Source organism: Telopea speciosissima, chromosome 7 (assembly GCF_018873765.1).
Source record: "Telopea speciosissima isolate NSW1024214 ecotype Mountain lineage chromosome 7, Tspe_v1, whole genome shotgun sequence".
Classification (NCBI taxonomy): Eukaryota; Viridiplantae; Streptophyta; class Magnoliopsida; order Proteales; family Proteaceae; genus Telopea; species Telopea speciosissima.
Window position 1 is genome coordinate 5,325,406 of NC_057922.1, and position 26,049 is coordinate 5,351,454.

At 37.7% G+C, this 26,049-nt stretch overlaps 2 protein-coding genes across 3 annotated transcripts; both read right to left on the minus strand.

Moving 5' to 3' along the window:
• LOC122669495 (beta-xylosidase/alpha-L-arabinofuranosidase 2-like) lies at positions 1 to 5,279 on the minus strand. The gene is made up of 7 exons (XM_043866265.1): positions 4,565 to 5,279; positions 3,455 to 3,742; positions 3,181 to 3,350; positions 1,903 to 2,000; positions 1,314 to 1,664; positions 796 to 1,206; positions 1 to 641 (listed from the first exon to the last, which is right to left on the minus strand). The coding sequence occupies exons 1-7, from the start codon at positions 4,994 to 4,996 to the stop codon at positions 70 to 72; spliced, it is 2,322 nt and encodes a 773-aa protein (XP_043722200.1). The 5' UTR covers positions 4,997 to 5,279; the 3' UTR covers positions 1 to 69.
• Positions 5,280 to 22,155: 16,876 nt separating this feature from the next.
• On the minus strand, positions 22,156 to 25,547 carry LOC122669105 (NAC domain-containing protein 17-like). Of its 2 annotated transcripts, XM_043865782.1 has the most exons (7): positions 25,278 to 25,546; positions 24,630 to 24,907; positions 24,234 to 24,497; positions 23,589 to 23,765; positions 23,262 to 23,510; positions 22,757 to 23,084; positions 22,156 to 22,663 (listed from the first exon to the last, which is right to left on the minus strand). In XM_043865782.1, the coding sequence occupies exons 1-7, from the start codon at positions 25,462 to 25,464 to the stop codon at positions 22,272 to 22,274; spliced, it is 1,875 nt and encodes a 624-aa protein (XP_043721717.1). In that variant the 5' UTR covers positions 25,465 to 25,546; the 3' UTR covers positions 22,156 to 22,271. The 2 variants fall into 2 exon arrangements, with proteins under 2 accessions (XP_043721717.1, XP_043721716.1); XM_043865781.1 differs by having other exon boundaries at positions 22,757 to 23,510; positions 25,278 to 25,547.
• Positions 25,548 to 26,049: the final 502 nt, after the last annotated feature.

Consider the following 26,049-nt stretch of genomic DNA (forward strand, 5'->3'; position numbering starts at 1 on the left):
AATGTCCTGAGAGAAGTTGGAGAGACCTTTTTCTTCCCCAGCTTCATTTTTTTTTATTGGAGATCCAATTTAGATCCTTACATTCAATGAGTGTTTCAAGCTCCCCACATGAAGTAAATGTGACCCCAAAGCCACTTTTCGGTTTCCTAGTTCATCAGTAATACTCAAGTCCTTGCAAACATCCACTTTGAACTTGACCAGTTGTTCACTTTGGGCTGTTAAGGAAACCTTCTGAAACCCTAGCAAATGCTTCTTAGGGGCGTTGTGTACAGATGGAGGAGTGGTGAACAAGAAAATTGTATGGCTTCCTCCCATTCTTCCTGTGTTCTTTACTCTTAAATGAATGTCAAAAGCCAAGTTTTGGCAACCACTTTCAAGGAGATCAATGGATTTACATTTCTGAAACCGACAACTGTGACCCTCTCCCAAGGGAATTGAGATTAGTTTAGGTGCTGAGGCAAGATGGTGACTCACTGGGGAATAGCTCAGCCCATCACCAAATGCGTATACGGTTTCACCCGTATAAAACCGGTAGGTTCGGCCAGGGTAACCAGTGGCAGGATCTGGTCTCATGTTCATATTTGTCATGGGGACCTTGTCTGCATACTCCTGTGGGTACCATGTCATAGGTAATCTTCCACCTGAGGAACAAGCAAAAACATGTCCATTAACTTCCAAGACAATAACCTTAAGTACTAGTAAAGCAGTAAATTTAGCCTAATTCAATCCCATATAGAATCACCACCTCAGAGACAAACCAAACAACAGAACCAGAAGAAGGAAAGCATGACTTACATGGGTTGAAATAACCGAAGATTACATCCGCGATAGCAGCGCCCCCGGCTTCACCAGGGTAACCAACCCACAGTATGCTCGTAACCTTATCGTCATTTTTTGCAAATGTGATATCCATCCCTCCTCCTGACATTATAACAAGAATCACAGGTCCCTTGGCTGCCTTTGCAACCTCTGTTACAAGAAGTGACTGCTGTCCAGGGAGACGAATGTCGACCCTATCACGACTCTCTGCCTCGATTGATAGATCAGCACCAACAACTAAAACTGTGGCATCAGCTTGGTTTGCTATTTTCTTAGCATCATCTAGTTGGGCAGTGGTGCATGCCACATTTGGGCAGCCTTGTTGATAGAGTGTAGGAACTGAGGCTGTCAGGCCTTGAAGAGGAGTTGTGTATCTGCATGGAGTACCTGTCAAGTGCCAAACATAACCTTTACATTACACAACTCAAATTAAACATCAAGAGATGCATATCAAACACAGCCTTAATTAGCTTAATCTCAACATGTACAGGTACCTTCGTAGTTGCCAATCATGGTCTTTGTTACGTTCGCATTGGGTCCAATCACTGCTAGAGACTTGATGGTGGAAGGTGATAATGGCAATGATCCAGGGCTGTTCTTCAACAAGACAATCCCCTGCCGTGCAGCTTCACGGGCTAGCTCTTGGTGCTCTTGTGTGCAGACGTCCTTTGGACCAAGCTTCCCATAGAGCTGCTTACTTGGGTCACCATCGAAGAAGCCAAGCCGCATTAGAGTGGCAAAATTGTTGGAGATGGCCTTACTGACGGCCGACTCATCCAAAAGTCCAGCTTTTACTGCAGCTTCAGTGTGTTGGCCGAGGAAGGATCCACAGTTCAGATCCAACCCTGTTTCAAAATGGTAAACACACAAGGTTTTCAGATCTGAGGACCAATTCTAGGGTTTTTGGGACCAATTCCAATCCATTTGACCGTTTCCAAGTCTAAAATCCTTGCTTCAAAATTAAAACTAGTAATAGGCCCTTATACCTTGACACTCTTCTTGGATAGAGATGGGCACAATGAACCAGGATGTCCCATTGTTGATCATCTAAAGACAAAAATTTAAGAAGAAGAGTTCACTCACCGGCTAATATAGACTTAGCCGCTGCTTCTTCCGGTGATTTGGTGTAGTGTTGAGAGTTGTAGAGCACATCTACCGAATCACAGTCTGAAACTATGTACCTGCAGTAACCCCAATTCAAATCAATCATCAATTTTGCTATCATAAAGAGCCCATATAAGGCTAATGATGCATATGCATCCGAATGCTGTAGTGTAATTTTGGCCGTTCAAAAGGGATCTAATACGAATCCTAAAATGGGGCCACTCTTGTGATGGGCCCAAAAAATGGGATATGGTCAAGTGCACCATCACAATCTGATGGTTGGAGCTTCTCGGTGATTTAGGTTTCCACTGGAAGGAAAACTTCACTTCCGGTGGGACCACCATTGATCGCACCCTTCTCAGAGATTGTATGGATCAAAGATCAGCATGATCAACTATACTTGACCGTCTGATCAGAACCTTATCCATTGGAAGCTTTGCTTTTGTTCTCTCACCAGTTACCGCCACATCGTTGTTTGTTATTATAGGATCGGCTTGGTATAATTTGTCCCTATGGCCTGGACCGCTTGGATCCTTCCCTTGTAGCGTCTGGGTTTGTTCGTGGACATGAAGTAATTTTCAGACCTGACTTTAGAAGAGATTGAACCAGCCTTTGGCTTGGGCTTATTTAAAATTTAACAAATTCTAGGCCCAATTAGCCAGCCCAATTCGCCAGCAACCAGCATCACCCATAATTCCATGCTTAACCTGAAGATGGTGGACAGGTAATATATTATCTTTTTCCTCTTCCAAAAGAAAAGAAAAAAAAAAAAAAACCTCTAAATGGGACCAGTTCCTAAGAGGAGGCTACTCTACTCTCTACTGATCATGCATACATTATAAGGCTAGGTAGATCCATATGTGCAAAACTGATCTGGAACCTCTCTCTCTCTAATATATATTTATAATTTTTGATGAAAGTGTAATCACACAAACCACACACCAATCCCCAAAGCTTAAACGATTTTTAAGACCGTGGAATGGCGGATATACACAACACACACCACACTCGACTTTTAGGACCGTGGAATGACGGATATATACAACACACATCACAGTCACACACCCAATGTGGGACTAAACTCACACACCCCTTCATCACCCCTTCTTTTTTGATGAAGGGGTGTGTGGTTTCCTTGATTACACTTTCATATATATTTATAATGAAGCAAGTATTTTCAAGTGTTAAATACAAAAAGAGGCACAAAGAAAAGGGGAAAAATAAGAGGAGAAATGATTAAAGGAGAAGAGAAGAGACCCATTAAGTTGCCATTCACCCCTAATGACACCAGCAAGGAGGTCTGGATCTGCACAGGTAGGTTTCCCATTTACTTGGTTGTAAGAGCACATTACACTTGCAACATTCCCATCAATAACACAGCTCTTGAATGGTGGTTGGAATGTATCATCCATGTCCTGTTTAGTTACCTATATCACAAAAGTAACAAGAAACAAATCAAATCATATTCAAAAATGCACAAAAGCTGAACCCAAAGCAACACAAATTAAAATGGTGTAGCTTTCTTTGTTACCACAGCATTGAAGTGATAGCGATCTACTCCTTTCCAGTTATCTATATCATAAGCTGTATAATGCTTACAGCAAGCAGCAACTTTAAGCCGATTTGGATCGCCATCGTCACTTTGTTGTAAACCTCTCACATAACCAGTTGCATATTTACTGGTGAGCAATGGGTCTTCCCCTGGAGTCTCCAGAGTTCTTCCCCATCTTGGGTCCCTTACTATATTGATGTTTGGGCTCCAAAATGTCAACCCAGCTAAACCCACATTATACATTGCTCTAGCTTCTGTGGACACCACCTGCACACATATATTCCCCAGAGAATTGTAAATTCAATCAAAAAAATTTGAATGTATCTTTCACTAAATGATGTCTCTTTTCTTTTTGTGCTTCACTTTCTTTTTATAGGTTGGTGAACTACCAGAAGAAAATATTATTAAAGAATGGAATTGGATTATATTCCACTTACTCCAACTTCCCAATATTTTGAGCAGTAGGAATCCATTCATCTTTAAATAAAAATAGAAGCAGATAGAAAGTACCCAATGTGAGCTTAGCAAAGTTCATCAATAATCCCCTAATAACTAACTCCTGCCTCACCATTTATAAGTTATTTCCAACCTTAACTACTCACATTGACAACAATAGAGGAAACCTACTACGGAAACAACAACAATGACAGAGTTGGGCAATCGAAATAAATTTTATGAATCTTCTTCTTCCCCTAATAATAATGATTCATAATAGCAATTGCAATGAAGAGGAAGATGAGCAGAGAAATATTAATAAACAAGAATACTATATCACTAAATTTGTCATTTTTGTGTGAGCATATCCTGAATCTTAATTATCCAACAAAGAAGAATATCTACGTTTCGTCTCTTTCTTCTTTTAATTTCTGTTTAACTGAACTGAAAAGATCGAAATTTGAATCGAACCCATCTCTAAAATTCCAATGCAGAGGAGATTAGTATTCAGAATAATATGACAGGACAGATCTCCAAACTGAATCTTTTCAAATAAAAAATTCAAACCCATCGACAGAACTCATTTCTAGATCAAACCCATGAACCATTTCATCAAAGCAAATCTGAGAGTGAAGTCACTACTTACTACTATACCTTGCCAATGGCCTCAAAAAGAGAAGTATTGAAGGAAGCCGCAGTTAGAATAACCAGAGGAAAGCTAGTGGCTGCAGGAACAGCATTAGAGAAATGTGTGCCAGGACCCACGTAAGAAACTCCATGTAACGCTTCCGACCACCACTCGTAACTTGGGATTCCAAGCCGACTCACAGCCCCTGCTTTATCCACAAGAAACCCAATCTTCTCCTGCAATGTTAGCCTCTTCACCAAATCATCCACCCTCGCTGCAATCCCCAATGAAGAATTACAGAACCCAAATGCACCCAACCCAGGATTCTTACTAACATCACAAGCAAAAACAGGAGATTGGCTTGAAACCTCCCTGGAACAGAAGAAAACAATGATCAATAACATAAGCAAAGACACAGAACCAAAACTTCTCTCTGCCCTGTTTTGTTTAGGAGCCATGACTCCAGGTACTGCAGAGGCAGAGCTTCGAGGGGGAAGGCTATGGGCATATATATATTTGTCCCTGTAAGTACATTTATAGAGTTACAATACAAGTTGTTTGTTTCCTGCCCGTGATAGGGAGGTGGATGATACCCTGGAATTCCATTAAATTCTTACAGACAAACAACCCGAAATCGAGTCAGCGGGAGAGAAAGAATCAAAATTGCAGTTCTCATGGGCTAATGAGTCCGTGAAGATTTTTCTTTTGTATTGGCCACTGGACTCTGGAGGGTCACACTCAGAGAGACAAAGACGGACTTGGATTGTGAAAGAGAGCGGAAAAACACTTGGTACTCAACACAGAGACACACACTCTCCCTGCAATCAGCATTGGGGAGAGTTGTTTTATTAAGAGTCGGAATCGAGATATAAATTGGATTTCTTGGTTTTTCCTTTCTATCTTTCTATGTGAGTCACGTGAATGATCCGACGGTGTAGAAAAAAGTTGAAGAAATGGCACAGCTGCAGCTGTTGCAGCTTCAGCTTCAGCTTAGCCACTTTTGGACAGCTCGGTAATCAACAGTTCACCTAATTTCCTGATCTCCCTTTAATCCACCAAGTAGTCCAAGTGAAAACCAGTTGCCTAATTGGGCAAAATTCATTACAAGTAGGCTAAAGATTTCTTGGATGAGCATGTCTAAAGAGGTATTATAATGTATTAATAAACTATAATATATTAATATACTATAATATTTTGATAACCCAAATTCTATTTGGTTTGATTAATTTGGACCAAATCCGATTTTAGTTTTCGGTTCCCATTCCGATTTGACATCCTAAATCACATGTCAAATTTCAAACTCAAACTCAATTATATACTCTTTCATGAAAAGTATAATTTTACAAGTATGTTTTGGGTAGCCCATGTAAATCTTAGATTCTCTTGGATTATGTTCAATGTTTTGTTTTGTCATTTAACCAACTCCATTTGGATTACAGAAGTTAAATGCTCGTAACTTTGAAAAGATTACCCAAGTAAAACCTCTCACTTTTTTCTTTGGAGAAAAGGTTCCGTGGAAGCAGGGTATGCTAACACCTTCTCTCTCATTTCATGTCAAATGACTTTGTTATCGTTCCATGTAAGATACCATTTTATTGCACCTTATTTATGTTTTCCTCCATGTCGCTTACTACAAAAAACTGTCTTTAAAAAAAAATGAAAAAAAAAGGGTTCCTAAGGAAGAGGACAAACTCTTTTCTGCCCAATTGGAAATGAAAGGTGATGTAAATGCAATGAGGAATCTAGGTCCCAGTTTGCTGTAAGTTTACCTGCCCCAGGAGGACCTATCATGCATTGATTTTAAGGGATGTGGATTGGGATCCAGCTCAGGATTAATGGATGGACTCGTATACAAAAATAACTCGACAATCACCCAAGAAGTCATTTGTAACAACTGGCTTGGAAAACTCCAATTGTTCCCAAACTTGGCACTTACAGACAAGACTACGAGTCAAGTTGAGTTATTAGGATATGATAAGATTGGCAGTAGTAGAGTAGATCCTTTCAATCTTAGTCTTCATTCAACCCATGGTTCTTTGCTTCTTAGGCCTGATTTGGGTGGTTCATAACACATATGTTGTTTGTATTGATTCAAAGGATTTTAAACTCGGAATTGGAGCTTGAATCGATTTCTACTGATTTTAATTAGAATCGAATTGGAATCCATTGGAATTAGTCTCAAAAACCTTAAAATCGATGCTTTAGACTTGAAACCCAACAACCTAGTCCCAAAAAAAATAGATTCAACCGCTCCAAAATGGCCAGAATTGAGATATGTCATAGTCGATTTTAATCTGAATCAATCAATTTAACCTATCCATTTCAATTTTTTTGAAATCATGATTGAAATCATGATTGATTTAGTTATGGGGATTTTATTTTTGGAGAGGGGGGGGGGGGGGGTTTACAGTTGAGGGAATGCATGTCGATGGACAATAAGAGAGTCATTGGTTAAACCCCACACCCAAAACTTTTCCTTGGTCATGTACGTGATAATTTCTGTCATCGATGATAAGTTATGGAGATGGTTCCCACATTACAGTTGGGGAGGGGAGAATTTTACACCACACTAATGGCAGTATGGGGAACGAAATCATTGACATGTGAATCACATGTTCATGGGAGGGAGAGAAAATAATAAATTACGCTAATGTGAAAGGGTATACGATACATGGACTGTATGGAAAACATATTTCCTAAATTATTATAGTTTAGGAAAAAAGAACGTTACCTGATCGTGGCTCCTATAGTCAGACATAGGAGCATGTGAAAGTACCACTCTACCCCCCCCCCCCCCCATGAAATAAAAAATCACATTTATGTTGAACCCCTCCTCCCCCCACCCCCCACCCCTCCCAAAAATAAAAGGGAAAAAGAATGCTAATTGGTTGCATGGTTCCTGCGCCTAGAGCCCTAGACACAAGACCATGTGAAATTACCACTCAACCCTCAGTGAATTAAAAAAATCTCATTCAGTCAAATGTTCTTGCGCATGCTCTTGTCGGACCCTGCACTGGTTTAGGCGCTACACAACCGGATAGCAATTTCTTGCCAAAAAATAATAATATGCTAGATGATACCCTAGGAGTGATCAATGGCATGTATATTATGAACCATAGTAGACCAGACCAGACAATCACATCTAGTTTACCAGAATTATAACATATAAACATAAGGAAAAAGGTTGGGTACACTCCCTGCTTTATGTGTCTCTCTCTCTCTTCCCCCTTTTGAAATGACCCCTACCCCTCATATATGATGCCCCGTCCCATGCCCCTATTGGTGCCGTCTGCTAACTTACTACATGCAGATGGTGCACCTGTCCCTCTCCCATAACATTCTAATTCAGGGAAAGTTTTTCTTTCACCCACAATGAAGGATTTATCTGAAATTATTGTCATAGTTAGGTGTCCCTCATATTTCATAGTTCTAGAAATCCCATCCAAGAGCAATGCTAGCCATTAGTTAAGAAAATCCTCCGTCACCATCCTAAAAAATTTACCAGAATCAAATAGCTTTTCATTTGCAGTCGACTTTATTTGTTTCAAGGTACACAAACCCAATTTTATTTATAAATTATCCTTTCTTTTCGTTTCTTTCTCTGTTTTTCTACTTTCTTCTCTTTAGCAATTCTCTTTTTTTTTTTTTTTCTCTTTATTTATACTTTCTTTGCAAGGAACCAACTAATGAGTACCACCAGCTGCCTTTACAAATCAAGAGCGCCTTTGTCTTCCTGACGAATTGACGAAAAGTCTGGAATGCAAGGAACCATCCAATCCATTGCCAGTTTGCATCCCAATAACAATGAGTGTGAACACAAAGAAACCAAGATAATATTATTAAAGGGAGGTCCCAGTAAGTACTTCTCTTTACAGGCTTAAAGCCTTAATTAAATATCCAAACTGCGAATAATTCCAAGATTATAAATTCCAAAAGAATTATACATTACTCCATTGGGAACCTTCTTCATTTACTATGGATAAATGTGTGATTCCCTGATGATCAGAAAAAAACAGAGGAGAGAGAGAGAGAGAGAGGGGGGGGGGTTGAACATCAATTCATGTTACCTATTTTCTTTCTTTATTTGAGAACTTGGAAGCTAATGAGTGATTGAAACACAGAGAGAGAGAGAGAGAGAGTGAGATTCATTTTACCTATTTTCTTTCTTTATTTGAGAACTTTTGTGATGGTAGGCTTCATATTGGATGGTCCCCTGTTTAGTATTATCATTTGGTCTATGAAATGCAAACCAAAAGAAAATTATATATACATATTGCACATGGTTTCAATTTCTTTGCCCTAATTACAAGCAAACTTTGAATTATTTAGATATTTTCCAAAGGTGTAAGGACACTTTTACATGATTTGGAGTCACTTTTGTGTATTTTTCTCTGCTCCATTTTCTGCTCGTTTCATTTTCCTATGTTTCTCTAATAGAGGGGAGTAGACCCCATTTGGGCATGGGTAGGATAGGCATTTTTGTCCCCTCTATTAGAAGAACTTGGGGAAATGGACCTGCCCAGGAATTAAAGCGGATAAGATTCTGAGCAAATTTTACAATATAGATTGAAGTCTATGATCGATCATTTTGTTGTTCTTATATTGTTTACTTGGTGACTAGATCTAATCACCTAAAATAGAGATAAAGGAAAGCATTCAAGTTGAGAAATTTATAGCCTTATTCTTTCCATTTTAGATTGATGAATTGATCATTCAAAGTTTCAAACCATTATATAGATAAGGGAAATTTCTTATATAAGCGAAAAGTCAAGTAGATATGGTAATGAATTGTGTGGCATCGGTTCAGCTCTAACTTGACCCATCCTAACTGTTTCAAAGTATCCCAACCCGTTAATGAGTAGATTGTGTTTATGCCGACCCACTACTATAACATATCATTTAATATTATGGTAACTTTAGATCAATAGGTCATGTTAGAATATATAGAATATATGGTAGATCGAATTTTCTTTCAACCATGGTGAATGAGAATCCATTCACCATGGGCTTCTCGATGGGCACAAGAGGATATTTTGGAAACATACTAAAACTCTACGATGGTGGCAGAACCTTCACTGTGTGGTAGAAGAAAAACTTTAATTTATCCTATATGTTATATGAGTTTTTTTTTTCAAGTATAAAAATGTCAAGAAAAGACTAACTTTCAAAATCCAAAAGCATAGAAATGCATTTCATCCTTTACCAAAAAAATAATAATAATAAAGAAAAAAAAGCATTTCATCAATGTTAAGGTATAATATACGAATAACATACATTAACATTAACTTAACGTGTCAAACAGGTCGAACATGTCATACACCCTCAACTCTAACCCGACCTAGTTGTTTACTTTGTCGTGTTAAATTTTAATTAACCTAAATCATGTAATTCCTAACCTTGTAGTTCATATATAGTGTTTTTATTCTTTAATTAATAATTGAATTATCTACTATGTACTAAAATAATGGTAATAATCATAATAATAGGGAGAGCATTCACTATGGGTTAGCAGGGGCCATGCACAAACGTCAGTCAATAAGAGTGCTTGCTGGCATTTCAAGGGGTAGGATTTCTGTCTTTCATGGGGAGGGACGGTCACTCCCCCCTCCCCCACTATGTCTGGGTGTGACTTGTCCTAGAGAACATTCTCCCATAATAATATTAATATGTCTACTATTGACTACCACATCCAATTAATTGACAAACAATTTTACATGACAAAAAGGACTGGATTGCTGTTATCTCATTGAATAAGCAAAGTTGCAATCTTAGTTTTAATAAAAAATTTTACCACTCGAGTTCTGGTTTGATTCGATTCGATTTTAATAGCTATGAGTACAAATTTGGTTGTGAATCAAATCCAAAGGCTTTCGACACATGGTGTATTTCAAATATATTAAATGTATAAAGTGTTACAAACTTGCTTTCTATATGAAATAGAAAAAGATAAAGATGAGGGTGCCCATATGGATCCAATGTGTATTTGTCAGATCTAAATCTCAATATTATTTATTTCCTGAGGAGCCATGTTCTATCTTCTATGTTCCCTTTTAGTATAAAAACATTTAATAAATATAGGCCCTTAGCTGGGAATCTGCTTTCACCCAAACACCATAAAATCATAAAATGAATCCTCCAAACAAGTTTCAAGTTTTTCAGTAATAAAGTCTGGTATTTGGTAACTATGATGCCAATTTAGGGTTAGTCACTCCTATATGTGGAAATGTGGATGGGGCCCCCAGTGTAGGTTTGGTTAGTCCATTGGTGGGGGCACTGTAGCCTGGGACTAATTTGGAGTTCCTAATACCAGAAAGTGTCCTAATTCTTGGACTTCTATAATGTTGATTTGGTCTTGGTGGGTAGAATCTAAGGTAGGGTTTAGGGCAGTTGAATCAAGACTTGAGCTGATTTTGAGCAATGGACCTATCAAGACAAGGCCTTTCTACTAAGTGTAACGAATTTAGACTTATGGGGTTAATAATGGAGTACACTCTTAATTTACACCCTGGGGTCCACTATTTTATTGGATGGTGGGATTAATTGTTGCAATTTATCCTACAGTAGTAATATTTTTTTTTTAAAAGTAAGTTACAGTTGAGGTACCCAACTTCTTGTTAATGTTAATACCTCTTTAAATATGTGATTCCCTTCCTCTCTCTTCTCATGTGCTGTTTTGTTATTTACTATTGGTTTGTTATGTAAGATGCCAATATAATGGTCCATTAGATCTTAACAAGTTTTTCATTTTAGAAAGATCCAAAAGGAGAATGCCTGTCTACTACGATGTTAGAGTGTAGTTCTCCACCAATGAAGAGATGAGAAGTCGAATCATCTACAAGGGGCAGGTTTTAATGACGAGAGAGATTTTAGAGTCCATGGGTGGATTTAGAGGGCATGAGCAGGAATCTGCACATTGGGCATGGAGGAGTGCACCAATAAAATACAACGAGATGGTTTCGTATATAAAAGGACAACAAGGTTATTTTGTGAGAGAGAGAAAGAAGGGGTGGGGGGGGGGGGGGATGATAGCATTCTATCTCTTGGAACCCTGTTTGTTGTTTTATTTTCTAGCAAAAATGTGAGAATTTTTTTTTTTTTTGGGGGGGTTTTTGAAAAACCCAAGATTCACTACAAACCTGAACGAGCCTCGTGCTTGGACCATAATTCGAAATCTTGGATCGAATCATCTGATTCTGGTTGAATCGGATTGGCATTGGCTAAGGCCGATCCTGATATTGATTTGATCCACTTGCACGGACAGGGGTAAAAAGATTAAATAACCATGGATTTTTTTATAAGAAAACATGGGTAAAAGTATCATATTCACCCAAATTTGACCAATCAATCCGATCCGATTCAACCGATACCAAGATTATGAAACTTGGCCTGGATAGTCTGGAGTTTGGGATCCGGATAAGAAGAAGCCGAGCCGAATTGAGTGGAGCTGTAAAGTAGGATCTCCCTCGAGATGGAGGAAGAAGGAGAAACAGACTTCTTCATTTTGAGGGGAAAAGAAAGAGGATAAAAACAAAAATGAACACAGCCTGTAAAAATAAGGCAGACAAGTAATATGGCCAGCAAGTCAATCCGTTGGACGGGCACTGCCCTTGATTGGTTGGCGCATTCTTTGTTTGCCGAACGAAACTCTCCTCATCTACTCGTCTCTCAAACTGTGGGACAAACCAAAGGACAGTGGCAGTGAAGGTTCTTCTACCTTTCTCTAACATTTAGGCAGTGTTTGGTATGTATTCTAAACCAATTTTACATTCTTAGTGATGAAAATAATTATTTTTATCATTTGAGAATGCAAAATCAACCTAGAATATGTTTCAAGAATGCATATCAAACATAAATTAATGGGAAAATATCATCTCCCTCCCCTCTAAGTTTGCCTAATATGAATTCAGTACCCAAGTTTTGAAAAATATCTTTCCCCTCCCCTATTTTATCATTAAAAAAATGTGTAAAAACAAAAATACCCTTTTTAATATCTATTGAAAGCATTCTAGATATGCCACGTGTAAACTAAAAAATCCAACGGTACTGTTTTGAAATATTTGAAATGCATTTATTAAAAGAGGATGAAGAGGGGCAACCCAAGCTGGACCGCTTAGATAAACCAAACCCGACCAGATCCAGCTTGGTTTGCACACTAACAAAACCCTTTCCCTTTTCAAAACCCAGCTCTCTTCTTCCTCGAACGAGAAACCTCTCTTCTTCGTTTGCAGAACCTGAAAGCCGTATCTCTTCTTCCTCTTGTTTTGTGCGTAGCAGAAATCAGGTCTCTTCTTCCACTCACCCAAACCGTGCTTTTTCCTCTGGCGAACCTCGAACCTCTCTTCTTCCTCTCCCTTTCGAAGGTGGGAAAGAAAAACCCAGATCTGGATTTGGGAAAGATTTGAAACAGGGGAGCTCCAAATTGTTCTTGGTTCAAGGATCTGGGCAACTGAGCTACTTCCACTGATGAACAATAAATTAATTAAAAATACTTTAAATAATAACTGTAATGTTACGGAATGATCCCAACTCCTCAATCACCATGGAAATTTTAATTTTTTGGATAGTTAAAATTAAGAATCCCTTCTTCTTTTTTCCATCAAATTTCGAAGTCCAGGACACTCACCCTTTCACGGCTTTGCTCAATTTTCACCAGTCACCACCACCACTTTGTCATAAGTCAATCAAATCAACGCTTCCTTCCTTCATCTTAATTTATATTCAACAACTCTTCCTTCCCTCTCTCTCCCTCCCTTACATAAAATGGTGGTATATGTATTATTCATACATATATATAAACCCTAGTTCAAGGCTTCCAAACTATATATAACTTTTCAGCTTCATTTCTTCATCACCTCCCAAGTCTCTCTAATCCTTATTTGTTGCTTTAATTTTAATCTAATATTTTCTAGCAAGGGGATTAACAGCTAATTAAGGGAGTAGTGGGTGATAGAGGATGGCCGTAGGTAGTAGCAGTGGTCGCACTCTGGAAGAAACACCAACATGGGCTGTTGCTGTGGTTTGATTTCAAAAACCGTATGTTATATAAACCATATTAAAAACATGTTTTTGATTAATGAATGAATGTTGTAGAAACAGAGAATAAGATCCATTTAACAATTGCATGGTTTGCAGAGAAGGATGCTTGAGATTCACGGTTTGGAAGCGAGAGGAAGAAGACCCTTTTCACGATTTGCAGAGAACGAAGCTTGAATGTGAGATGAAGAAGACGACAGGAAGAAGAAGATGGGAGTCGATTGCAAATCCCTTTTCTCCATCGTGAATCTCCACATTTGGAACCTAGGGTTTTGTTTTGTTTTGAGTTTTGGTTTGGTCGGTTCGGTCCAACTGAGCGATCAGTCTTGGTTTATCTCTTCAAACCGTATTTCAAAAAACATGTTTGTAATATTTTAAAAGCATCCGTTAGATCTGTTTAAGTCCACGTGTTGAGCCCTCCTGAGAGGGCAGGACGATGGCTGCTACCCCTTAAGCCGTAGAAGATCTAAATCCATGCAAAAAGGGGATTTTGGGATTGGAGGGGTAAATATGAAATTAAAATAAATTAAGGGTAATTTGGGGTTTTAGATAAAGTGGATCTGTCCATGTCATCAATTAATGGTAGTTTTTAACAGTTAGAGTACGGTTGATAGTAATTTTATAAAGTAGGGGAGGGAGAAAATATTTTTCAAAACTTAGGTACTGAATTGACATAAGGCAAATTTAGAGGGGAGGGGGATGATATTTTTCTTAAATTAATCTTCTGTCATTTTCTGGGGGGGGGGGGGGATAATGGGTTTTGCTAGCTCATGAGAATTTGCAGGGAGGATGAGCATTTAAAACTTCAATTCCCTTGATTTGGAGTCTTCATGATTACTATTAAATAGTGGGTGGTGTGAGGGTTGATGTCTTGTATTCTGTAATTTGGATTGTTTACTACTTTCCAAGGGCCATCAGACCATGCCCTATCTATATCCGAATCTCTTCTCGTTTTGGTACTAGAAAGAACATTTTGCCAATCTTTTCTTAATCTCTTATAGGTTTTTTTTTTTTTTTTTTTAAACTTTACCAAAAAAAATAAAAAATAGTAATTTTTTTTGAGTTACTTTTACAACCATAATTTTGGATGTACAAATACAACTAATTGTTCAATTGAACAATGTTTTACCAATAAAATGTTAGTTCCCAAGAGGTCAAGGGTCAATGATCTGTAGTAAGAGCAAAACCATTCAAAAAAATATCTAATTTTTAAAGAAAAATGAATGCAATGTCCTCTCTCCCACGACAAGTAAACGATAGCTATGGGAGAAAATCTATATTGCTTAGCCATGATTGCTATGCTTCCACAATAGTCTGTGTGGTATTTTTTTTGTTTAATGCAAAATAAAGGATAAAGTTTTTCTCTACCCATAGAGGACAGATCAACCATCATTTTAGGATTCACAAACTCCTGTTATTGGTGAAGTCTGATTTTGATCCAAAATGTGCGATTGAGATCTTTGGAAGGCCATTTCGGCCTTGAAATGATCTCGAATTACCGAAAAATGGCATACATCAGCGTCGAAAGCGGTGTGTTGTGTTGGGCTCGTCAAGATCTTTGAAACGGTATATTTTGGGATGTATGTTATGTTTTGGTCCGATCCTATCTAGTTTGACAATTTCTGGGTCCAGGGGTATTTCTGTACTTCCTTGGGTTATAGCTTCTCTATATAATGTTCTTATCTCTGAGAGAGCTATAAGAGTGGTTTTGTAACATTTCCAGAGAATAGTGAAATTCGTTCTATTGTTTGACCGTGGATGTAGCTTTCATTTTGGGGATGAACCACGTAAATCCTGTGTGTTTGTGTGTGTTTATTCTTCACTGTTTTTCGTATTTCTTTTACAAATCACCATTCTAAACGTTGTTTTCTTAACAACCCCTCCTAGAGATTTAGTATGTTTCAAAATACCCTCCCGAAAATCATTCATGCCTTTTTCTTGCTTCTCGATGAATAAGATCCCATTCATCGTGCAAAAATATATTAACGAAAAGCATGGAGAAACTCCCGCACCCCCACAAAATAGTTTGGTTGGTGATGAGCCCCAAAATCATAAACAACACCATATATTAATGCTCATGCGTGAGGTAATCAAATGGGACAACCACAGAAAACAATGAAATATAATTAGTATGAAGGGAGTCTGTCTCAATCAAACAATATAACATTAAAAAGGATATTGAGATCAATTAAATATGTATATATGTGCTTATCATGAAAGTAGTATCACGAAGAGTACTCTTCGGCATTGGTTATGATCACACAGAACCTTAATTTGGCGGATTCCCATTGGAAGGATTAATTTGTTGCTTCTTTGCTTCCTTTATCGTGTAAGGAGTTATGAAGATGATGTGTGCGTATTCCAAACTCTTTCATCTCATTGCATTGTCACTCAATCATAGCTAACTCAATAGAAGTAGACATTCCACATTAGAAAAACCTAATTGAACCATTCCCAATTAATCTAAGGACTTTGGTCCCCATGTATGCAAACCAGCTTGAACCAATAATTTCCACCTAACAGTACCCACTTCCTGTCCAACTCTTAAACTAAAAAGTTTTGGCCAAACCCATTACACTTAGATAGATATTAACTAAGTAAGGAAGAGAGAGTAATAATGAACCTAGATTCGTAGATGAATTGTTCTACATAAAAATCTATTCCTTGTAGTCTAAATTCATTTTGTTTTTTTTATAGAAAAATAATCCCATGATATTGAATCCAAATCGACTTAAATAATGAGTCATGGAACAAACACTGACACTTTCTCTCCTACTACTTTCTCTCATACTCTAATCCATGTAGATCTTTTGCGAATGATATAATTCTCTACACCATCATTGATGTGACAAAATCATCAGATAATGGGAACCACTAGTCTAGTTATTTAAAAAAAAAACCCATTTAATCTATACCGATAAGCCTTTATTTATTTGCAAGCCCTTCATTATATATAAATGAAATGAGAGGGACCTTAGATGATTGTGTACAATTCATAGATAAGATTGCTTGCACTTTCAGTCACGAGAATATCTTTTTGGAAATCTTTAATGCTAGATGGAATTTAGCTGAGTATGTCGAGACAGTAAATCATTAGGCATCATATATTTCTTCACAAGTATTAGTTGTCCTTTCGCCATGAATTATTTTTCTTCAACCACTACCTATGGAAAACGCGTTTTAAGTAGTTGGAAAGTCAGATTCAATATTCATCATTTAAGTCTTCAAGTTGAAATGTATTAAATTCTCTTTTATTTTTTCCGAATTTTGCTATAGATATATATACCTTGGCATGGCAGTAAAGGGTGTCAGTTAGTAGGTACAGTATAGGAAATTTGGTATGGTTTCGGTTCAATACAGAAGACAGAAAATAGATATCAAAATCGTATCGTATCAAATATAAACTGCACTTTTCAATATCTATACTATACCGACTCGATATGGTTTAGGTGCAGTTTTTATTCGGTATAAAAAACGATTTCTTATTCAATATCAAATACAGTTTCTTATTCGATATCAAGGCAGCGAAATAAGAGGTTCAAGATTTGTTGAGGAGGAGAAGCAGTGAAGCAGGAGGTTCAAGTTTTGTTGAGATCTTGAGCCTTGAGGAGGAGATTGGAAAAGCAGTGAAGCACACAGCGCCACACAAATGCCACAACCCGAGCAGTAAAGAAATTAGGATTAAAATTTAATTTTACTTAATGTAATATTATTAACACCTATAATATAGCCTCAGCTCAGTTCAAAAACACATAATTTGATACGGTTTCGTCTTAGAAACTACTACCGTATCGAACCGAGAATGATTTAAAGGGTTGGCTTCAGAAGATTCGATACGGTTTTAAAGATTCCAAATTGAAATAGTACATGATATATAATTTATGGGAAAAAGATCAAACATAGGGTTGCAATGGCTAGTCACGGCCAAGTCGGCCCATCCTGACCCAATCAGGTCGGACTGGGATGGGCTGAGCTTGACAGGGTTGGGCTTGGATTGAGATATCCCAACCCAAACTTTGACTAGGTTGCATATGGATTTCCAACCACCATTGTGCACTCTCGTACCATGAATTTTCAAAGCTTAATTTGTTTGGTAAGTAGCGGACTCAAACAAGGTTAAAACTTGAATGTGAGTAGGAGACTTGGGGATTTACCTATCCACAAATTTGGGCTCATCTGATTTATCACATGGCTATTTTTGGCCCTTAAAACGGGCATAGACAAACATGTTCCAAACTGTAATCTAAGAAAAAGTTGAATTCGCCATGAAAATATTTGTACCAATCAAATAGTGTCTAGGAGGGAGGGGCCGGGGTGCCTTATGGCTGAAGGTGAAAACAAGAAAGTGGAACCCATGATCTTTTGAGAGCCTATACTCTACTGAAAAAACACCAACCAACAGACGAAATTTATTTTATTGCCATATTTGTACCGGGAATGTTATAACAGTGTGCTACAAGGTTGGCAGCCAAGAAAATGAAATCTTAAAGGGTATTTTAGATAAAGAACTTTTAGTAAGTCAATTTTAAGAGACGTCTTAATATGGACACATATATGCATATGTTTAGATCAAAACTTTTTAGGAAGCTTTATATTAGCAATAATTGAGGATAAGATAATGATTTAGAACGAATAAGCAAACGTAGGATCAACGGTTCAAACAGTTGGATCAGATTTTGAGGGGTATTTTTATGATACTAATGGATGGGGCAATCATTTGCATTCTGACTGAATAATTGAAAAGCTTGACAGCTTTGATCCACATTTCATTATTTGAGATGAGCTCTTATGATTATTTCTAACAAATTTGTGCATTAATGATTCTATACTATTTTGGTTAGTTGAAAGAAACTATACTTAACAAAGTTGCAAGTGATCCAATTTAGATGCATCAAATAATCACATTGCAATATTAGTGGAAGGTGGACCATTCTTCTCTACAAAATGTCAAAAAATAAAAAAAAAAAAGCTTCAAGGCGTAGTAGTAATAATAATATGGGTAAGAGAACGTTGACCAGTCCTGTAGCACCTGCACCAACATGAAAACTAATAAGAACACGTGCAAGAGCATTTATTAAGTGAATGAGATTTTTTAGTTCATTTTGCGGTTCTGTGTCTAGGTGTAGGAACCACGTGTGACTGGTTAATAACAATAATAATAAATAATGGAAAAAAAACACTATTTGGGCGTTTGTGATGCACTGCCCCTGTTTATGGGCATGGGCTCCAAATCAACCAATAAAGGTAAGCATTGAAAAAGCCCAAATCCGTTCCATGTTTTATTCCCCTGGAAATTCAGGTTAACCTAAAAAGGAGTCTCTCCACATAGTTGTTGGATGGAATATGCTAATCGAATTGTTCAGAAATCAGATCATCGACCAACAACAGTCCTATGTATTTACAAGGCTTTTAAATTTGACTGTTGGATCAAAGTGCGAACCACTGAGCCCATCCAGTCTACGGCCCAGTCCCTTTTTTTTTCACAGCATTGTCGAGTGCCTATTGATGAACTTGTCAAAAAGGTTTGTTCCAGGTATAATCATTACGACTAATTAATCATCACAAAGGGTGAGTGAATTGAAATCGTAGTTTTAAAAGTCGGTATCATAGTTACTCCTGTCGTTTATTCGCACTTGGTTGAATTTTTTTCATTTTGACATTCAGAACATTGGACAGAAATTACATTGCGAGAGTATGTGTAGAGACCATTGCTATACTTTGTTTGAATTAAACAGTCAGCTTCCTCTTGTCCGTAACAATGTAGGCAAGGGGAACTGGCTTTGTACCTGTATCAATCGTGGTTGATACTCACACTTTTTTGATCTCATGGTTTACTTGTCTATAAAATTTCAGTTATATCCAATTTGTCTCTATTTATATTCATCTAGAGACACTACAGACTAATATTTTTATTTTCATTTATTACCCTTTAGAGTCTAGACCTAACTACTTAGACTAGAAAAACTTCTCACAATATTTCAAGAAAAGGTTCCTACAATGAGCAGGAGTTCATGAATTTGATCAATTAACAAAATTTAATATCGATAAGAGAGAGTGCATAGATTACTTAGGGATTAGGGATTGCATGGACATACATGAACAATATATGATTGAATCTGAGTATGATATTTAACATGTGGCTATCTAAACATTTTCTAGATGTTCACATGATCAAAGTTACCATATCACCCTTCTAGGTGGCAAAAATTGGTATACTATTCTATAAATTTTTAAGTAAATAGACAAAAGGGAAAAACTTTCTCAAAACAATAAGAGTGCATTTTCTTTTTCATGTGTTATTTTATTATTTGGATATTTGTATAAAAAACGTTGTTTGGTCGTATGGGTCATGTGCCAAACACAGGAGCACGTAAAATTACAACCCCACTCTTGTAAAATCAAATATCTCATCCATATTGATACTTTTCTGCGTACTCTCATTGGCTCCTAAATTGATGTAGGAGCAATGCAACCAAACAATGATCTATTGCCCTTTATTATTTTATCTCTTTTATTCTGAATACGTGGATTTCATATAGATGAAATTTTTTTCAGAACACCCAACAATGGCAGCCTGGGAAATAGGATGCACTATATTTTTTGGATTGGACACTTGTCATGTTCTAGGTCTAATAAACACCATATGGTCCACCAAGTTTTAGATCTAATACCTACCACATGGTGCATATTTAGGTCACAAATAAAAATTTTCTTAAATTCTTTGAAATAGGGAGAAGTTAGTGGTACGAACCACGACTTAGGATCTGGCCTTTTTAGTCAACTACATAATATTTAGATAGATATGTCAAGGTAGAGACTTATCATCTAAGCAAACTTTAGTTTTGACCTTTGAACAGATATGACAAAGATGAGTTGGGATGAAACCATGTTTGAGCACGTTTTCGTTTTCGGTTTCTAGGGTTTGAGGCAAGGTGTTAAAAATCGGATTGGATCTGTTTATCCCAATTCTCTTTATCAGGTTTGGGCCGATTTTGTATCGAAAAACCTTAAATGTCTGGAATATATCAATTTCAAAGTTGTTTAAGACCGATCCAAATCAGATCTGAATCGATCGGAATAATAGTTAGTTAAAATGAATAAAAAAAAAAAATATTCATACGTTGTGCTTATAACGACTCAAAATTAGAACACAATTATAAATAATAAAAATAAAAAAAAAAGGTCAAACATTTTAAAAAATGAATAATACAAATTTTAAATATTTAGATTTGAAAAATACTAGAAAAAAATTGCATAAATTATGGAACCAACTCATATCTTATTAATAAAATATTAATATTTAATGTATAAAATATAAGTTTATACCAATTAAAATATGACTTTTTTAAGAAGACTATGTCGTTGCCTTGATCCCAAGATACTGCAGTTTTCATGAACTTTCTAGAAAATGTATAAAACACGTACTCTTCATATTATAAATAAGTTCCATCAATTCGTTTCTTATAAAACAGCGGCACAAAACAAACCCATCCTCACTAAACCACACGTAGTCCCACTTTAATCGGCAAGAGAAGTTTTTTGCAATATGGAGGAGATAGAATCTTTTGTCGAATTTAAAAGCAAGTGAAGGGCACGTGGCCGGAGACATTTAGTCTTCCCTCAACCACGAAGTCGAATTTGGTCATATTGTCGTACATTGTATAGACAAGGTCTTCCTGGCTAAGGAATCCACTAGAGAGTTAGCTTCCCTAAGAATAAAAGCAAAATCATATGACATCAAGTATATTGCGAGGTGTCTGGTGTCATCGATAATTAATTGAAGAACAGTAGGGATCACCTCAGACTTATCGGCCACATAGGTGATGACCTCTTTATTGTCCGATTCAATGATAAGATCACCAACAACATGAACTTCTAGCATACCTCTACGAACTGCTAGTGCTTCCCCCATAGAAATCTGCTCAAAGCTGCTCACCTCAAACTTGACCACAACAGGAACTCCAGTCTCTGATTTTCAAAATAGAGACCTGGGCATGAAGAAAATCCTTATGAGTTCTCCCTGCAGCTTCAATGATTCTCATAATTAACTCCTGATCCTGTTGATCTCGAATTAACAGGCTCATTTTTCTGAAAGAAAATTCGATTTGAATGTAAAATATTCCTCCGTAAGATTTTCAATATCTCAAGGGCATGTATATATATGGGCTATGTATCGATGGGACCCACCAATATATGGTCTCACATATTTTATATAATAAATTTACGGGATAATGCTCTCTGCACTGGGGGTGGGCGTAATGACCAGCGACCACAACCCCCCCCCCCCTCCTCCCAAATGACCCAAACCCTGCACCCATATGTCTGGTGCAGCCTGCGCCTAGACACAAATGCGCTCCTGTACGCCCTAATTTTAAATGATTTTACCATGTAAACAAACGACAAACAAACAATAAAAATCTTACAATAACATTTACATTATATTTTACCTCCAAAAATAAACATAGGAACATTTTTCAACATGCCCATAAAATTTTTTCCCAAGTTAGTTTTACATGGAAACAAACGAAGCCACAATGGAAAAATAGTGGCAAACTAGTTGCTGAACCAAAACATAATCACTTCGTCTAAAATCAACTCTATGTTGAAATTCTTTATTTTCAAACCGTATGAACTAAGTTTTTTTTTATCCTCCAGCAAAGAACCCATGGACAGAGAGAAGATGCTTCCTTCTTTACATATTTACGATGCCACAAACCTCCCCAAGAAAGTAGAGAGGACTTTCACAGTTGTACTCAGCATCAATACCCATAATACAGCTCTCATCACCCCAAAGAATGAAAGGAAGCCGATACCCCTACTTCCACCTCCCCTCCTCACATTGGGTGTGCTTCCTGTAGCAGTAACATCTATGTTATTGGCATTGATTCGCACCCTACTAAAACTCGACATTCGCTCAAATGCCCGATTTATTAAGGCACTCTCTGAGGCAGATGCAGGAGTAGTTGGTATTGATTCCAAAAAGGCCCAGAGTTTAGAAGTGATCCAAGAATCTTGAGGGTCTCCCTCATTGCCACCTTCATTCTGTCTAGCTTCAACAAGAAGATTTGTAGAACTACCCGGATTTACAAGACCTACACATCATGGGCACATTAAGATGTCCAAAATTAGCAAAAATGATGGCTACTTAAGAAGCATTGATACTGAAAACCTGTTGATATATGTACCTGAAGTTGGCGAAGCAACCATCCCTTGACTAATTCCAGTTGATAAATATATGCTGGATGTCTGCTCATGTGTCCACAGATCAGTGTTAATGTTATTTGTATAATCTGACTGGGATGATAGCTGATAATTCAACTCGCTTGCCATGTCACCCTGGAGTGTGTCAAAAGATGAATGTGGCGTCATCCCCTGATCAACCACCACCTGATTAGATCCAGGTGATGCAAATATGCCGGATCTCTGGTCATATGTCCACAGCTCACTGCTTACGTTATTTGTGACATCTGACTGGGATGACAGCTGATAATTCAACTGGCTTGCAATGTCACCCTGGAGTGTGTCAAAAGATGATTGTTGCGTCATCCCCTGATCAGCCACCACCTGATTAGATCCAGGTGATGCAAATATATCAGATCTCTGGTCATGTGTCCACAGCTCACTGCTTGTGTTATTTGCGTCATCTGGCTGGGAGGACATCTGATAATTCAACTGGCTTGCCATGTCAGCCTCGAGTGTGTCAAAATATGATTGTGGCGCGATCCTGGAATCAATAGGCCCCAACTCCTGAAGAAACATGTCTGTTTCAAAGTAAAGATGAGATCCATCCAATCCATTTGTTTCCTGAAGCTGCAAGTCTTCACAGGCATTCCCCATTTCTGAAAAGCTAGGATCTGGACCCCAGAGATCATTCATTTCTAGGTAATCATCCTCCACTGCATGTCGATCCTGTTTAGAAATAGTGGGAGTAGAAGAGACCTCAGGTACATTATGAACCTCCGCAGACCCCGCAGTGGTGGCAGCCTCGTGCACTGGATACGCCCTTTTGGATGAGACCTCAGATGCCTCACATGAATACATATTAGAGGTAGCCGACTGCGTGACCTCACAGCTAGCATGTGCAACAGATTGTTGGCCACCAGGATGCAAAACTACTATTCTTGGTTCAGTAGAAATGGCTTCCCCAAGTGATGGATCCATCATAGTACCTAGGGTTTCTTCACCACCTCCAACCTACATCAATAAATAAACACAAATTAATAATTTTCATGATCTATACTAAAAACCACATTCCGTTTGAAAAACATGAATGCTAAAGAAAAAAAATTTATCATGCAAATGTCAAACAAGGATGCCCTTTGCAACCACAATTAATTCCAAGGTTTAAAATCAGTATTTCAGTAGAATTAATGCCACTATTATCATACTTAACAGAAAAGTTTGAATTCTCAGGCTCAGATTTTCCCTCTTATAAATAACCCCAAAAGAAAATTTTGATAAGGTTGCATTTGTAAAAGCAAAAGAAAAGAAAAAATTAATTAAATGAAGTACCAATTAGTGCCTAGAAAGGTCATGCTAGTAGTAGGCTTTTCTAAAACTGTTTGCTCAACCAAAACAGTAACAGAAAGAGAAGATCCAAGAACACGTATGTAATAAGCATAGAACCACATTTGGTATTGGAAGACTTGAAACTTGAATTACCTGGTGTAACAATTGAGCAAACTCATCAATTTGTGGTTGGTCAACTTTGTGATCATCCACAATTCGCCCTAAAATCTCTTCTCTACCATTCTCTGCTAGCTGGCTGAAGCTATCAACAGGAGGGATTACAATAAGCGGCTGCACTACATCAACAAGGTCATCATCGTCAGCCCATTCATCTTCCCTGAATGGTGCCCCATATTGTTCACCATTTTTGGGACCAGGTCCACTCTTTTTGAAAACCTTATAAAGCGCAAAAGAATCCTGAAAACAGAACAAAAAAAGAAAAGTTTAAGAACATAAAGAATTTATCAAAACAATAGAGATAACAACAAATTAAGTAGGGACGGGGGGGGGGGGGTACCCTATTTAAAATAGGCTAATCTTGCTGCATACCTGTGCTGACGGGCACCTCTTAAGCTCCTCCTCGTCAATGGTGTACTCATGCATTACCCAATCAGTGCGATCACCACTAGGAGCACGACCTTGGTAGAAAACCAGGGTCTTCTTCACCCCAACTGTTCGATTATTCCAGGTGATATTACGGTCCTTACCAGTTGACTTCCAGTGGCCATGCCTGGTTGCTCTATTCACTCTACTCCCATTTGGATACCTCCGATCTCTAGGGCTAAAGAAGAACCACTGTCTGTCCCCAGTCTTTAACAACGATTGACCTACAGTAATTTGGGGAAACAATCAATGATCATCCATGTATGAATGAATTCAGGAAAAGCTCAGAAACCAATCAGAAAAGGGAAGAAGAAAAAGCGTATATAAAAGACAGAGATTGCTAATTTTATAACATATACTCACATTAATGATGAAAAAAAAATTTGGCCAACTGAATGATTTTAAAAGAACAAAAAAGTTTAGAGAAGAACCCAAAGCTGCAATCAATCCGATACAATTTCAATAAAGCTTAAGTACACAGGCACAGCACACTAAAACTTCGTACCGAATCAAGACAAAGAATATGCAGATGTTGATTCAGATGAAAGAAACCAAAATTTTTAAGAAATAGAAACCGAAGGGAGAGAGAAATACCCTGCAATTCTTCGGGTTCACACTTGTAAACGTCAAGCTCTCTAATGACGTTGAGTCTTAGACGACGGCGACAGATTTTCTTCTTCAGATAATAGAGTATCAATTCCTCATCGGTGGGATGGAATCGGAATCCAGGAGGCCATTTAGTATTTCCAAAATCATCATGAGAGGGATTGGATACCTTCATTTCACTAAACTCTGATTCGGCCCTGCCGGACAAAATACTAATCAGAAACTAGAAGAAACCTTACAAATCAAACTCAAAAAACCCTAAGACCAGATGAAGTGGAATCAACTCTTACAAATCAAACTCAAAATCTCAGGAGAGTTCCTTCCAACTCTCCAAATCCAACTTAAATTAAAATCAGAACCCAACAAGTTCCTCACAGCCCCTCCTCGAATCGAATCGGAAGACAGAATCAAAGCCCTAAAAGAGAACGAGAGAGCTATAGAAATAGAGAATAGGGGGGTCAAAAAACCCAAAGTGATCAGCGAGGAAGAAAGTTATAAAACTCTAAGGATGGTTTGGTCTATTAATTAGAAACCAGGGCTATTTTCGTCATTCAAAATTTTATAATAGACGCCAACCGGGGCATTTTGTAAATTCACCGCTAAAATATCAGTTTCTCTCCTTCTGTCAGTCAAACTCTGTATCTCTTTCTGTGATCAGGGGAAGTTTCTCTACTCGTCAGCTTGTGTTTTTCAAGTTTCAACAATGGCGACTGAGATGCAGAAAATTAAAGATACGGTGGACGAGGTAGGTATTCATTCG